The 13,778-nt window shown below is 33.7% G+C and overlaps 1 protein-coding gene across 1 annotated transcript in view; it reads left to right on the plus strand.

The window, feature by feature from the left end:
• The first annotated feature begins 9,873 nt into the window (after window positions 1-9,873).
• LOC111506285 (nuclear receptor subfamily 2 group E member 1) overlaps window positions 9,874-13,778 on the plus strand; it is a 29,174-nt gene continuing 25,269 nt past the window's right edge. The window contains exon 1 of the mRNA XM_023161313.2: window positions 9,874-10,096. Within this exon, the coding sequence (XP_023017081.2) occupies window positions 9,969-10,096 (128 nt within the window). The 5' untranslated portion in view covers window positions 9,874-9,968. The remainder of the gene's footprint in view (window positions 10,097-13,778) is intronic.

Here is a 13,778-nt window from a genome sequence, read left to right on the forward strand (position 1 = left end):
GTGCTTCAAGAAGGTGTCTAGATCTGAATTCCCATGGTTCCTTCCATATTATGAAGGTGTCGTCCACGTATCTCAACCAGACTCGGGGCTTCTTGTGGGCTTGTGAGTAATTGAGTAAGTAAAGGACCTCTATCATTACCTACAGTTTATTATATTCGTCCGTATAGGACGAAACTGCAGTAACGTTAATTATAAATACAAGTGGTATAAAAACATAGGAAGTTTTATGTCTCAATATTCATGATGATCTCCTACTACGTAGTAACAACTACATTCATCAATTTATCGAAATTTATTTTGAACTCAATTGTTCTCTTTCTTTCTTTAAAAATGTCCCACGATTTTTTGTATAAAGATGGAGAAGTGAAAGCTATAGACTTATACTTTTTTCCAAAAACTGATCTCTTCAAAAAGAAATACCCCTTTCATTTGAATTCATAGCCTCATTTATCACTGCACAGTCATAGTCCTATAATTCACCGTGAAAAATTATTAGGTATATTGCTTACCTGGATAATAGATTTCCGTTTCGTCGAGTACACCACTCTGCATATGTTTTAATAACTGACTATCGAAATATCGTAATTATAATGCAGCTACCCTTACATTATAAAACAATTTTTCAACTTGGGCTGTCCTTCGCCACATGTGACAATCCCTTTCTGCGATAATGCTCCCTTGAGTACTGTTGGGAGTTTTGTTGAAGTTGGTTCCGATTTCTTCAAAAACTTCAAAAGTTACTTGAGCGGGAAATAAATGAAACTTCACCCTAGTCGCCATCCAGTTTTTATAGGAAAGTACATACTTGAAATCAATAATAATAAATTTTTTATTACTAATCAGCGGTACACTGAGTAAAATTACGTGATTTGTAACTTGAGAAAAACATAAACTGGAAAATGAATTATTGTATTTCAATCCTGTGCTACGTATAAGACATATACCCTACACTTTCATGTATATGCAATGTGTAAAAGCCAAATGGAATAAATTAATTATTTCGGTTACTGTACATATTTAAAAAAAAATCCGAAACACGTCAAATGTAAATTATAATTTGACATTCTTCAAGGTAAAAATGCCACTCCTACTTTCAACCCCATTCGAATAACAAGTACAAGCCCCGTTTTTTTAAATGGAAACTATAGGTTTGTGATATGTCGTTTGAAAGGTCTATTCATTTTATCCAAAAATGTTATCGCTTTCAAGTTTATTGCAACAATTAAGATAAAATAAATTAAAATCATGTAGTTATCGAAATTCGATGAAATACACTCAAAAACTAAAATGTAGTGGATGCCTGTCTACTCGATGTTTGTGGGTTTTCCTCAAACTCAAGCATCACATCTAATTTGAGTTCATCACTCATTGCATTGGCAGCTGCTTTTTTTATCTGCCCCACATGACCAAACTGCTTCTCTATTTTGCTTATTGTTCCTTGTTATATGGGCGGTAAATTAGGAAATTTCTCAGCTACTTCCTGTTCTCCGTATCTCTGTAACCAATCATTTGTAAAACTGTTATTTTATGCATTACCGTTAATGTAACCATTTGTCAGACTTGAAGTTAACGAACTTTAAACTTAAATTAAATTACTGACAACTAATGTTGTAACATACAAAACAAGTTGAGAAGGCGTTTTAAACTAACGTTGTCATTCCACGGGGGTTAAAGGTAGGGGTAGCATTTTTCCGTTGAAGTATGTCAAACTATAATTTAAATTTTACGTGTTTCGGGATTTAGTACCGTAATCGAAATAGTAAATTTATTCCATTTGGCTTTTACACACTGGATATCTTAAGAAATAGGCTTAACACAAAAAGAACAGCGATGGATGCATTATTTCCGGAAGGCCTATGTCAAAATGCCAATCAATTAGTGGACATCTGATAGCCGAAAATATAAAGATGATAAAGTTTGCCCCTTCAAAAAAAAAAATTGAAGATCCGGGGCTGAACTGCGGCAGACATTTTCAAAGACTTGGACAGTATCAAAAACCAATTGACTAGGTACGACTAATAAAATAACCAGCCAGTAATTCTTAATCAGAATAAGTAAAGAAAAAGTTTGACACACACTTTTAGAAAACGAGTTGATGCTTGATATATTATATGGACGATGTGAATCGCCCATGTGTGTAAATACCAAATGAGTTTGAATTACCCTGTTTCTCGGATAGATACGGTTTCATGTCAAACCGACCTCATACGATTGACTTTAACACCTGTGCATTCTCGTGGTAGAGCCCTCGTCGACTTCACTAATTATACTTAAACGTAACTACAAATTACACAATATGTTACAAAAGTACCAGATTTTAGATATGCACTGGCTACTGGCACGCCATGACGTTGTGTTTCGATTTTATCTTGAAACTATGTAAAATAATATTACAAATATAGAAGAGAAAAAAATTAACATTTTTTCAAAAGAACAACTGAGCCTTAATTGTATGTAGATAGGTTCAGCGTGAATGGGTCTCTTCGACTCTTTCCACTGAAACCTTGGTGGTTATGTAATTAAAAATAATATACAAAATAACTCAAAAAGAGCCAAAATAGTGAAATGACACATTTTATAACCATTTTGGAAATCATACCTCGTATGATACCTCGATTGGTATGGAATTATTACAGTGAGTCCCCTGAAAAACGTATTTATCATTTTGAATGGAGTGTTATTTTAAATACAATTCTTAGATTCTTTTTGATTTTTTCACACTTTTTATTGGCCACAAGCTACCGTGTAGTCACCAAAGCGTCAACTGTCACACAATTCTTATTTTTGATGCAGAGCGTTTCTGTATACTAACTAATGGGGTTCCCAAAATAATTTTTGAACAAATACTTCAATCGACTTGAAATATTTACTGATAATTCCAAAAAATAATCTTTCGATATAGGATTCTATTGGTTAAGAAGAAACCTATTGTTCAGAATATGTTGAGACAACTCATCTCCATTATTTCGATCCCATTAAAATTCAACGGCTAAAGGAAAACTGATTATTTCGTATTCAACCGATCTTTTTTAATACTTTGCTCGACTACCAATGGCTTTGACAAATATTTCTGTAATTTCCTGAAGTTTAGGATAGTAAAGATTGTTGCAATCTTATTTCAAGTTTCAAATAACTTTTAATCTAGTTAATTAGGCTTATATGAATTGTTTTGCATGAGTATTATATATTAATCTACTTATAGATGGGATGAGAATTGCCTTACTTTACAATCATGATCAGAAAAACATTTGAATCATACCTAAAATCCTGATTATATTTGATGTGTTGTATGGTTGTTTACATTCTTCGGCTATGTGAAAAAGCTCAAGATTCATATACAGTACAAGATGATTATAGTTTTATCCGTCTTTAAGAAAAGTTACATTATGGACTAGTTACGTTTTGTTGTGAGATATTCACTAAGTTTCAATATCACAACACGTATTTCACTCTACAATAGGTTCTTCAGGCGTGTTCAATACCTACTCCTGAAAAGGCCATTGTACAATCCAACGTGTTTCAGTTGTGTATGTTGTTTAAATGAAAATCTCACGATTAAGTGAGATACGTTATCATGTGTCGGCCAATTCTATCACATAAAGCTCAACGGGCCGCAACAGCTACTGATGGCTCTTAAATTGAAATCAATAGTACCTACTCATCTATTTATCTTTTCATTTTATATAGAATCATTTTCCAGCAGCTTGACTGCATTAGCCTTTTCTGTTTACATTTATTTATTAATGTTTTCATTCTCTTCCATAAATTCCCTAATTTATTAGGGTATTTAGTATATTCACCGTTTTTTGTTAGTTTCTGTTCAAAACTGAATAACTGTTCAACTAAATGAATAAATACAAATAAATACCAGGAGTTGTGGGGGCGTACGCACAGTCACTACCAACGCAGGATACACTCAATTCACTTCCCCCTTGAAAAATTTTCTCCAAGTTGGCGTGTGCTGAAGAGGGGCGCTCTATTTTCATTCAGGCGACAATCTGTAACATATGACTGTATATTGTGGTTTAATGGCCTGCTTGGATTTAATTATGGGGTGTGAAAGGTTTGACATTTTTTCGATAAAATCTTTCCGGGGGCATTATCAATACGACATGAGAGTTTGAGTCACATAGCATTTTGATAGTCCACATATCCACTGTTGATTTTTTCTTATAAAAGTGTTCATTATGTAGTTTTCAGTTCACCGTAGAAATCATAAAAGTTGCTAGTAATTTACGGAAGTCAGTCACTTTAGTAACGTTAACATGAAAAAACTTGCTTGAATTGACATTAGAGAGTTTGCAGAACGTCACTAACTTCAATTTTTCTTCTAACTGTAAATTATTCGGAAGGATTTTTTTATATTCAGATTAATAGTATGTATAGGCTTTTACTTAAAATTGAATTGACTTTTGCATTTTTAGAGAAACGTATTGTTCAAAGCTCCATATATCTTCTAAACTGCTGCACCAAACTGTAATAGATAGGGAATTGAAAGCCCTTTTTGATGAGATATAACTTAATACCATTCCTATTCTAATAAATTGGGATATGAAATGGTTTTTTGCAATCATTTTCAGCTCAAAATTTGTCCCCCTTTCAAGCAGACTTGATGTGTTTTACGATTTTTACGAAAATCATTTTTTTTGTTTTCAGTACGTTTTCGATGATCCACTCTGTATATGCAGGCATATCGGTAATGAACAAGATCCAGTTTGGAATCTGGTAAAAAATAGGAACTCATCCTTGGAATCTGAATTATATAGTTATCCTTTTCATTTCCTTTCCCTTGTTAGAAGAGGATGCAAATCACCCTGTATTATTAATTGATATTAAACTATGAAATAGTGAGAGAAGTGGGGAGAATTCTTTTTTCGGAACTGAAATTGTCAACAATTTTCAAAGATGTGATTTCTTACAGCTCTTCTCGCGTATAGAATCAGATATATTGACTGGACCGCATTGTTTGAAATATAAAATGAATATTACTGGAGTTCTATCCCAACACCTCGACACGTGTTCCAATTACCAAGTGATCATCTTCAAGAGAAAGATCAAACTGAACTGATTAGTTTAATTTAATTCAGTAGTTCAGTTTATTACTGGAGTTCTATCCCAACACCAAACCGTTATTTTCAACACCTCGACACGTGTTTTAATTACCAAGTGATAATCTTCAAGATAGATTAAACTAAACTGATTAGTTTAATTTAATTCAGTAATTTAGTTTATTACTGGAGTTCTATCTCAACACCAAACCGTTATTTTTAACACCTCGACACGTGTTTCAATTACCAAGTGAATATCTTCAAGAGGAAGATTAAACTAAACTGATTAGTTTAATTTAATTTAGTAATATAGTTTAGTACTGAAGTTTTATCCCAACATCAAACCATTATTTTTAACACCACGACACGTGTTTCAATCACCAAGTGATCATCTTCAAACGGAAGATTGAACTAAACTGATTAGTTTAATTTAGTTCAGAGATTTAGTTTAGTTTAACTCAATAATTTAGTTTAGTTTAGTTTAATCTTCCTCTTGTTTGATCACTTGGTGATTAAAACACGTGCCGAGATGTTAAAAATAACGGTTTGGTGTTGGGTATACTCTAGTAATATTCATTACTACATCAAAGTTTCCAAACAGTGCATCACGTTTTTCGAGAACCTGTATATGTATTTATATTTTATGTCGATTTTATTTTATTTTATTTTTGAACTCGGAAAGCCGCCCTAAATGTAAGTACTCTTCAACGTTCTCTTCTGTAGAGTGTTCGAAGCGTTTTATTCTTTAACGATTGTTGTTTTACATAATTTATTTTGTTTTCAACAAAACTACATTCTAGAATCCCATTTTAATAATAATAATAATAATAATGTCTTTATTTCCAATGAAAAATAAAATGCATGATATTCATCTTGTTACACAAAAATCCCAAGGGGGAGTTCACCCGAGGGTGCTCTACCACTCAACCCTTGCTATTTTAAATAAGCATAATATAACTTGAAAACTAACCTAACTAATCCTAAAACCTAAATTTTTATTTCACAATTTTTTGGCATTTGACATTTGTCATTTGTTGGGTCACCTGAATAATCACCACCAATAACCAAGTGGAAAAAAAGAAAGTTGTATGAGAGATAACGAAAAATGACTACTTTTAATATGTATGTCTTATTCTTATACTTCAGATTCCTGAAGATAAACCAATAAAGTTTCGAAACGTCGACAATTCAGCAATTGGTTTTCTTCAACATTTCGACCGAATTTCAGCCAACTTGTCAATCGAAATCATATTCAACGGTCGCCATCCTAATCAGCTACAAATATAAAATGGTAATGACGCGGTAGATTTTTTTCTGTAGTAAAATATATGACGTATTCAATCAGTACCTCAAATGAAGAATAAAAAAGTGAGTTTCCTGTTTGGTTTACTTCTGAAGTGAAAAAATGTTTGAAACGGAAAAATGAACTAATAAAGTTGAAAAATCTATTCAACTATTATTTACAGCTATATGTTGAGGAGATACGAACATTGATACGTGCTATAAAGAATACAAGACAAATATATGAAATTCAATTCATAATGATTCAAAACACTTCCGGTCATATACGAAAAACAACAAGAAAACTAATAAATCGTCTCCCATACTTAAGCTACAGGGCTCCCCAAGTGAAAGTGAGACTGCAGTTATTTTTTGAAAGTATTTTCAGTCTCCAGTAATGACCAGGCGACTTACAGCCTCAACTTCGATGGTGATATTGAAAGTCGCCTCACAATCAATGCAGTAACCGACCACGATTACTTTGAAGCCTTGAAAAAACTTAAGCAAAAAAATCTATAGAAAGTGATAAAATACCACCATAAATTGTTGAAAGATGTGGAGTGTGTGAAGCAACCTATTCTCTATATCTATAATCTATTATTGAAATCGAATACGTTTCCAGACTAAACTTGTGGCCCACTTGTTCGGCACAGCATAGCACGGCCCATCCTGTCAAAAACGGATAGGATTAGAACAATGAAAATGAATGTACAACCGCCCACTAGGCCGGCACGGCACAGACAAGAGAGTCCGCCGCCGGAAAGGATTCCAGCTCTCCGATCCTGTCCGGCAAATAACGCTACGTGCTGTGACGGACTGGCCAAGTGAGCGCGTCGCCGGCCAGAGTTTGCCAGCATCAAACTTTCCAAATGTGCCTTGGAAGTTTATGTCTCTCTGTTTTGCTATTCCATCTGTTGACAGCACAGTGTCAGACGATACCTATGAAAATGGACGAGGAAAAATTGAGTCGCCTGTTAAGGCAGGGATGGGCCCACACCATTCTTTTCTGTGCTTCTTTCCATAAAGCTTGTCGCTCACTTGTCCGGCACAGCACAGCACGGCGCTGTCCGTCGCCTGATGGCGACGGGTAGTAGCATCGCCCACTTGTCCAGCTGAAACCAGCAAACTGAAGGTGCTGTTTGTTCGATTTCAAGGAAATTTCACTTGACATCGAGCGGTGACAGAAACATGTCTATCAGTAGCAGTACTGACGAAGAAGTCGTCATTATAGTGGCCGCATTCTTGAATGTAGAAGAAAATATTCACAAAAAGAATGTTGTGGTTCATCTCATTAATCAAAAGGGGGTAAATCTGGGAGAGTTTCATCATCTTTTCAACGATCTGAAAGAAGACGAGGAGAAATTTTTTCAGTACTTCCGAAGGACGAATAGCAAAGACAGAGACAGAAACTTCTCAGGCACGTTTGGACAAGTTGATGCTATCAAGTGCTGGCTGGCGACGCGCTCACTTGGCCAGTCCGTCACAGCACATATCGTTATTTGCCGGACAGGATCGAAGAGCTGAAAACCTTCCCGACGGCGGACGCTCTTCGCTGTGCCGTGCCGGGCTAGTGGGCGATTGTCCATTTCATTGTTCCAGTCCTATATGTTATTTGACGGGACGGGCCGTGATGTGCTGTGCCAGACAAGTGGGCGACAAAACATGATGAACAGCATGGATCTGTTCCAAAAAAGTCGACATCAACACATCTTCTAACATTCACTCATCATGTTCCCAACCATCTAGATAAAAACAGGTCCGTATTATTCATACAGACTTTCAGAAGGCATTTGATAAAGTTAATCATGATGTAATATTGGAAAAGTTTCATAGACATGGCGCGGATACCCAAGCACTCAAATTGCTGGCATCGTATTTGACACTTCAGAGTTAAATATGGGGGTACTTGAACAGGGAAATTTCGCGCAAACTCTGAAGCCCTCCAATTATCAAACCTGGGTCCATGAGTTTTTCTATATTCATCAATGATCTAACTCAAAATTCAAAGTACTCTGAGTGTCTGTAAATAGCAGACGACCTTAAATTTTATAGGCAGATCGAAAACTCACAAGACGGTGTCAAATTACAAAAGGACATCAATAGTGTTCATCGATGGAGTGTAAAAAATGGGCTCCCGTTCAATATATCCAAATGGTTTGTCCTGTCTTTTAATCGAAAACTAACTAGGACACTATATACAATTACTCGATGAATAGTATTAAATTATCCAGGGTAGAGACAGTCAAATATTTGTGTATATACTATAGCCCCACACTCGCGTATAAACCACATTTGGATTACATAGCATCTCAGGCACTTCAAATTATGGAATTTGTAATGAGACAAAGTGCACATTTCAATGACATTAAAGCGATTACTACACTATATAGTAGTTTGGTCAGACCTAAACTTGAATATGGGGCTATAGTCTGGCATCCTTCTCAAATTTTTCACAAAAATAGATTTCAAAAAATTCAAGAGATTTTTGAGATATTTATATTGAAAAAAATATAAAGTATACCCGAACTATAATACAGTTAGATCAGTAACACTACGAAATTAATTTGAAATACCCAGTGTAGAAAATAGAAGACAGGCAAGTATAGTGTTAATATGTTGCAAAATATATAAAAAAATTATAACTGCCCCAATCTCAAATCTTTACGCAAAGAGATAATTCTCAAAAGATACGTAATTTTATTGCCTACATTTTTTGTTTCGACCTTTTTTTCATATAATTTCATATTTTCGAGATATATTCAAAAAAAGGATTTTTGGGGTAGTTATTATTCATGTTCTATCCCCTAAATGAAATTCAACATTTTTTAACTATAAATCCTTTGAATGTATGCTAAAATCAAGTTATATTGAAAAATGCAAGCTTACCTTTTGCAAGGTAATTTAAATCCTCATTTTATTGGACTATATGGAATTGTGGAATTGGCCGCAGTGGTAGTGCGCCCGACTCACGATCGGAAGACCGTGGGTTCGATTCCCGCCTCGACCAGATATTTTTCTCGAGAGAATATATATGGTTGAAGCTGGAATGATTCTTCAACCGTGTTAGGAATCACACGTTAAAAGGTGAGACCTCGTTAGTCCTTAACTCGCACAAGTTTCTCAACTTCTGAGAGTTGTCGTTCGTATGGGGACGACAGCTGATTAACGGAAAAACAGATTTTGATCAGATTTTTTGAACAGATATTTATGTACCATAATATATCAACAATTCAACGTTCACTCGTCATTAGAATGATCAAAACATCAAACAACTCCCTGTTAATGTCAGAGATCAACTTTGTTCTCCCTCACAAAGAAGTTTATCATGGATTTTAAACATACTTTTCAAGCTCAGAACAACTTCTATCCGGCTTTATATAGTACCTAGATTCAGTGCTAGGGTATTCACATATAAATATTAACTGGATTGAAAAAATCTTACTATCAGTGGAAGAATATTCGAAACTAATTTTGATTATTTATGCTTTATAATGAGTTGAAAAACAATTTTGGGCTCTGTACTTTTATTAGTTTGTAAGTTAATTCGTTCTTCTGTTGAAAATATTTGATTGAATTTAGATTTAGGAAAGAGAAAAAAATATTTCTCTACTATTTTGTTTACAAGTGCAATTGTTACAGATGGATGATTCTCCGATACAAAAAACAGAAAGTTCCTGTAAAGTTTGCGGCGACAAAGCATCCGGAAAACATTATGGAGTGCCAAGTTGTGACGGTTGTAGGGGATTTTTCAAACGAAGTATACGAAGGTGAGTTTTTTAAGGAGATTGTGGATTCGTGTTTTTTAAACTTTTGTATAATTGGAAACACCTTGTCGAAGGTTTTATTAAATTATTCGTAGATGGACTTCAGAAATTTGATGAGATCATGATGATTTATAATAATTTATCTCATTCAACCAACACAAGACCAATTCACATCACTGTTCGGTTTATTCCCTAACCATTTGTATTCTGTATAGGCCAGGCGTACTACGTTGAAAAATACTGATTTTTCAGAAAAATTCCTTACAGGGTAAACTCAACGGGAATGAGTTGGGAAGGTAGTCAGTAATGTTGGGGCAGAAATTCAACAGCTGAATGTTTGCAGGGACGGAGGGGTGAATGTGAAAATGGGTGAAAAACGGTTTTTCGCGGTTTGCGGCCAAAATAATTGTTTTAGAGAAAAAAGTTAAATGAAAAAGTTGTAGATAATAAAAAAATCTATAACTTTTGTATTTATACAAAAAAAAACACCTTTTTCGTTTTTTATTTTTCATTTGACGAAAAAAAGGAATATCACTATGAAAATTCAAGCAATTGAACTATTTTTGATCACAAATAAGAAGCAATTTATTTTTGCGATAAGTTAATTAGTTTCTGAGAAATTCGCGTTTTTCGAAAAAAAAACACTTTTTTCGAGTTAGTCAAAAAGGTTTTTTTTTGTCGTAATTACATCAGCTTTCAGATGGAAAAATAAAAATATACTACTTCAAGCAAAAAAAATCGTTTAAAATGCAAAAAACTGAAAAATTGTGCTTGTTAATGTATGTACACTCCCTAATGTACACGATTAAACTGTCGTTGGTATTAATTCGCTCTTCTTCACCTACAAATGTTAATTTGAATTTTGTAGTTCATGTTCAGAGATCAAAGCATCATAGAGGGGGTATTTATTGTTTGAATTACAAATTTTGGAGAAACAGCTGTGCTTCGAACGGAACACCGTTAAAATCAGTACGTGAGCGTCTTTTCAGTCAGAGCGTTTTATAGAGCATTTCATCGTAAAATAACAAGTGTTAATCTGTTAATTTGTTTTGTAAAAAAAGAACTTATTTAAGTAAAAGTTTACTAAGATATAATACATAAAATTTATAATATTTTATTTAATAGAATTGAATATATAATAATATTATATAGTATATATAATAATTATGTATTTATATATATATATATATATATATATATATATATATATATATATATATATATATATATATATATATATATATATATATATATGAATAGATAAGTACTCTTTGATCGTTCCCATATTGATTTCAATTTAAGAGCCACCGGTATACAGCTGTTTCAGCCTATTGGGCATCGTCAGTACCGGGCAGGCGGTCCTCGATTGAAGACAAAATGAGAAAAAACCAAGAAAGTACTTGATAAAAATAGCTGCGTAAACACAAGCGAAACATAAGTGGAACCACCTATTGGTGTGACACCCAAGTCAACTTGCCAAGTTTTTTATGTCAGTGTTGGTGGTTTGACCAATCAACCGACAACTGCGGTAGCAGAAATTTGGGAAGCTTCCCAAGTCAACTTGGCAAGTTGACTTGGGTGTCACACCGATAGGTGGTTCCACTTATGTTTCGCTTGCGTTTACGCAGCTATTTTTATCAAGTTCAATCGAGGACCGCCTGCCCGGTACTGACGATGCCCAATAGGTTGAAACAGCTGTATACCGGTGACTCTTAAATTGAAATCAATATGGAATGATCAAAGAGTACTTATTTCCTTATTTTTTGATTTTGATGGAATTATTTTCCAGTAGCTTGACTGCAATAACCTTTCTAGCTTTCATATATATATATATTTCCGGTTTCACTGGAAAAGGTAAAAGAACTGCGATAAAGTCTTTGTTAGCAATAACAAATTTTATGGATTTGGCTGATATTTTCTATAATGTAAATGCTGACAAGGATTTGTTGATAAAAAATGGCTGCAAATTGATTGCAGCAATGTACAGCAAAAAAAAGTATGTCGTTGAACGAATTCAGATTTGATCTGTACCAAACAACATCGATCAAATCTACATTCAAATTGGAAAAATTACCACCGACGGAAGGAGCTGCAAAGCAGCACATGTTACGTGTGTATCACCAGCTTCACTCATGGTTTGGAAATTCAATTAATGCAATGGATTGGGGTTGGAAGATGTCTAGCGATGGCATCCTCATGCCAGTTTGCTTGAAAAAATTCATTGCAGCTGTGAAAAAGGCTGTAAAACTTTGCGCTGCAGTTGCCGGAAGCATGGTTTAAAATGCTCGTAGCTGTGCAGAAACAGTTGCGATTCGAATGAGTGTTCTAATATCGAGATGCAAAGTACCCAAATTGACGATACGGATGATGTTTTTGCTGAGCAACTTGATCTTCAAGAAGAATCCGATAAAAATGTACAAGACGAAGGAGAAGAAGAAGAAGAAGAACAACAACAACAATAGAGCGAGAGTAATAGAGCGAGAATTAATTAAATTAAGACAATTTTTTATCTCATTATCTTATGTATAATGTATGGTTACCTGCATCTTTGTTAAATAAACATTTTATTTGAAGCTTTATTTGTTCAATTTGCCACTATAAAACCTTGATAATTAATTCAAAGCATCCTAAATATTATATAATAAAAATTTTTCAACTGTATTATAGTTTAAAAACCGTTTAATTACATAATATGAAACAAATCATGAAAAAAAGCACAATTTTTCAGTTTTTTGCATTTTAAACGATTTTTTTTGCTTAAAGTAGTATATTTTTATTTTTTCATCTGAAAGCTGATGTATTTACGAAAAAAATGAGCGGTGTAGAAGTTGTCTAGGCCAAAAAAAACCTTTTTGACTAATTTGAAAAAAATGCTTTTTTTTTCGAAAAACGCGAATTTCTCAGAAACTAATTAACTTATCGCAAAAAAAAAAATTGCTACTCATTTGTGATAAAAAATAGTACAATTGCTCAAATTTTCATAGTGATACGCTTTTTTTTCGTGAAATAAAAAATAAAAAACGAAAAAAGTGGTTTTTCGCGTTTTACTCGAAAACTTTGACGTTATGTGAAAAAAGTATAAATACAAAAGTTATAGATTTTTTTATTATCTACAACTTTTTCATTTAACTTTTTTCTCTAAAACAATTATTTTGGCCGCAAACCACGAAAAACCGTTTTTCACCCCTTTTCACCCCCACCCCTCCGCCCCTGCAAACATTCAGCTGTTGAATTTTTGCCCCAATATTACTGACTACCTTTCCAACCCATTTCCGTTGAGTTTGCCCTGTAAGGAATTTTTTCCTCAAAAAAATATAGTACGCCTGGCCTAGTAAGCATAAATATGTGTCAGTTTTTTCCTATGAAAAAGTCCATTTTTCACCATTTTGGAAATATTTTGGTATATCTGAAATTGTATTGTATTTTCATTTGCATGATATATATTATATCATATCATACTGTAATACTCAGAAAACTGAATTTAATTTTATAGTGCCTCTACATAAAAAACAAACAAATAATTAATCTAAAAGTAAAAAATAATAAATTCAGGTGACAATACTTGTTTTTTCAGCAGTATTTGGATTATTATTATGATTTAAATCACGATTTACTCATCTTTCTACATAATCACAACAAAATCTGCTTCAGTACCGTACAAAAAATATTCGTACGATGTTTGTGA

The sequence above is a fragment of the Leptinotarsa decemlineata genome, unplaced genomic scaffold (genome assembly GCF_025532065.1).
Source record: "Leptinotarsa decemlineata unplaced genomic scaffold, Ldec_3_MD MMD2_tig00000133_RagTag_RagTag, whole genome shotgun sequence".
NCBI classification, from domain to species: domain Eukaryota; kingdom Metazoa; phylum Arthropoda; class Insecta; order Coleoptera; family Chrysomelidae; genus Leptinotarsa; species Leptinotarsa decemlineata.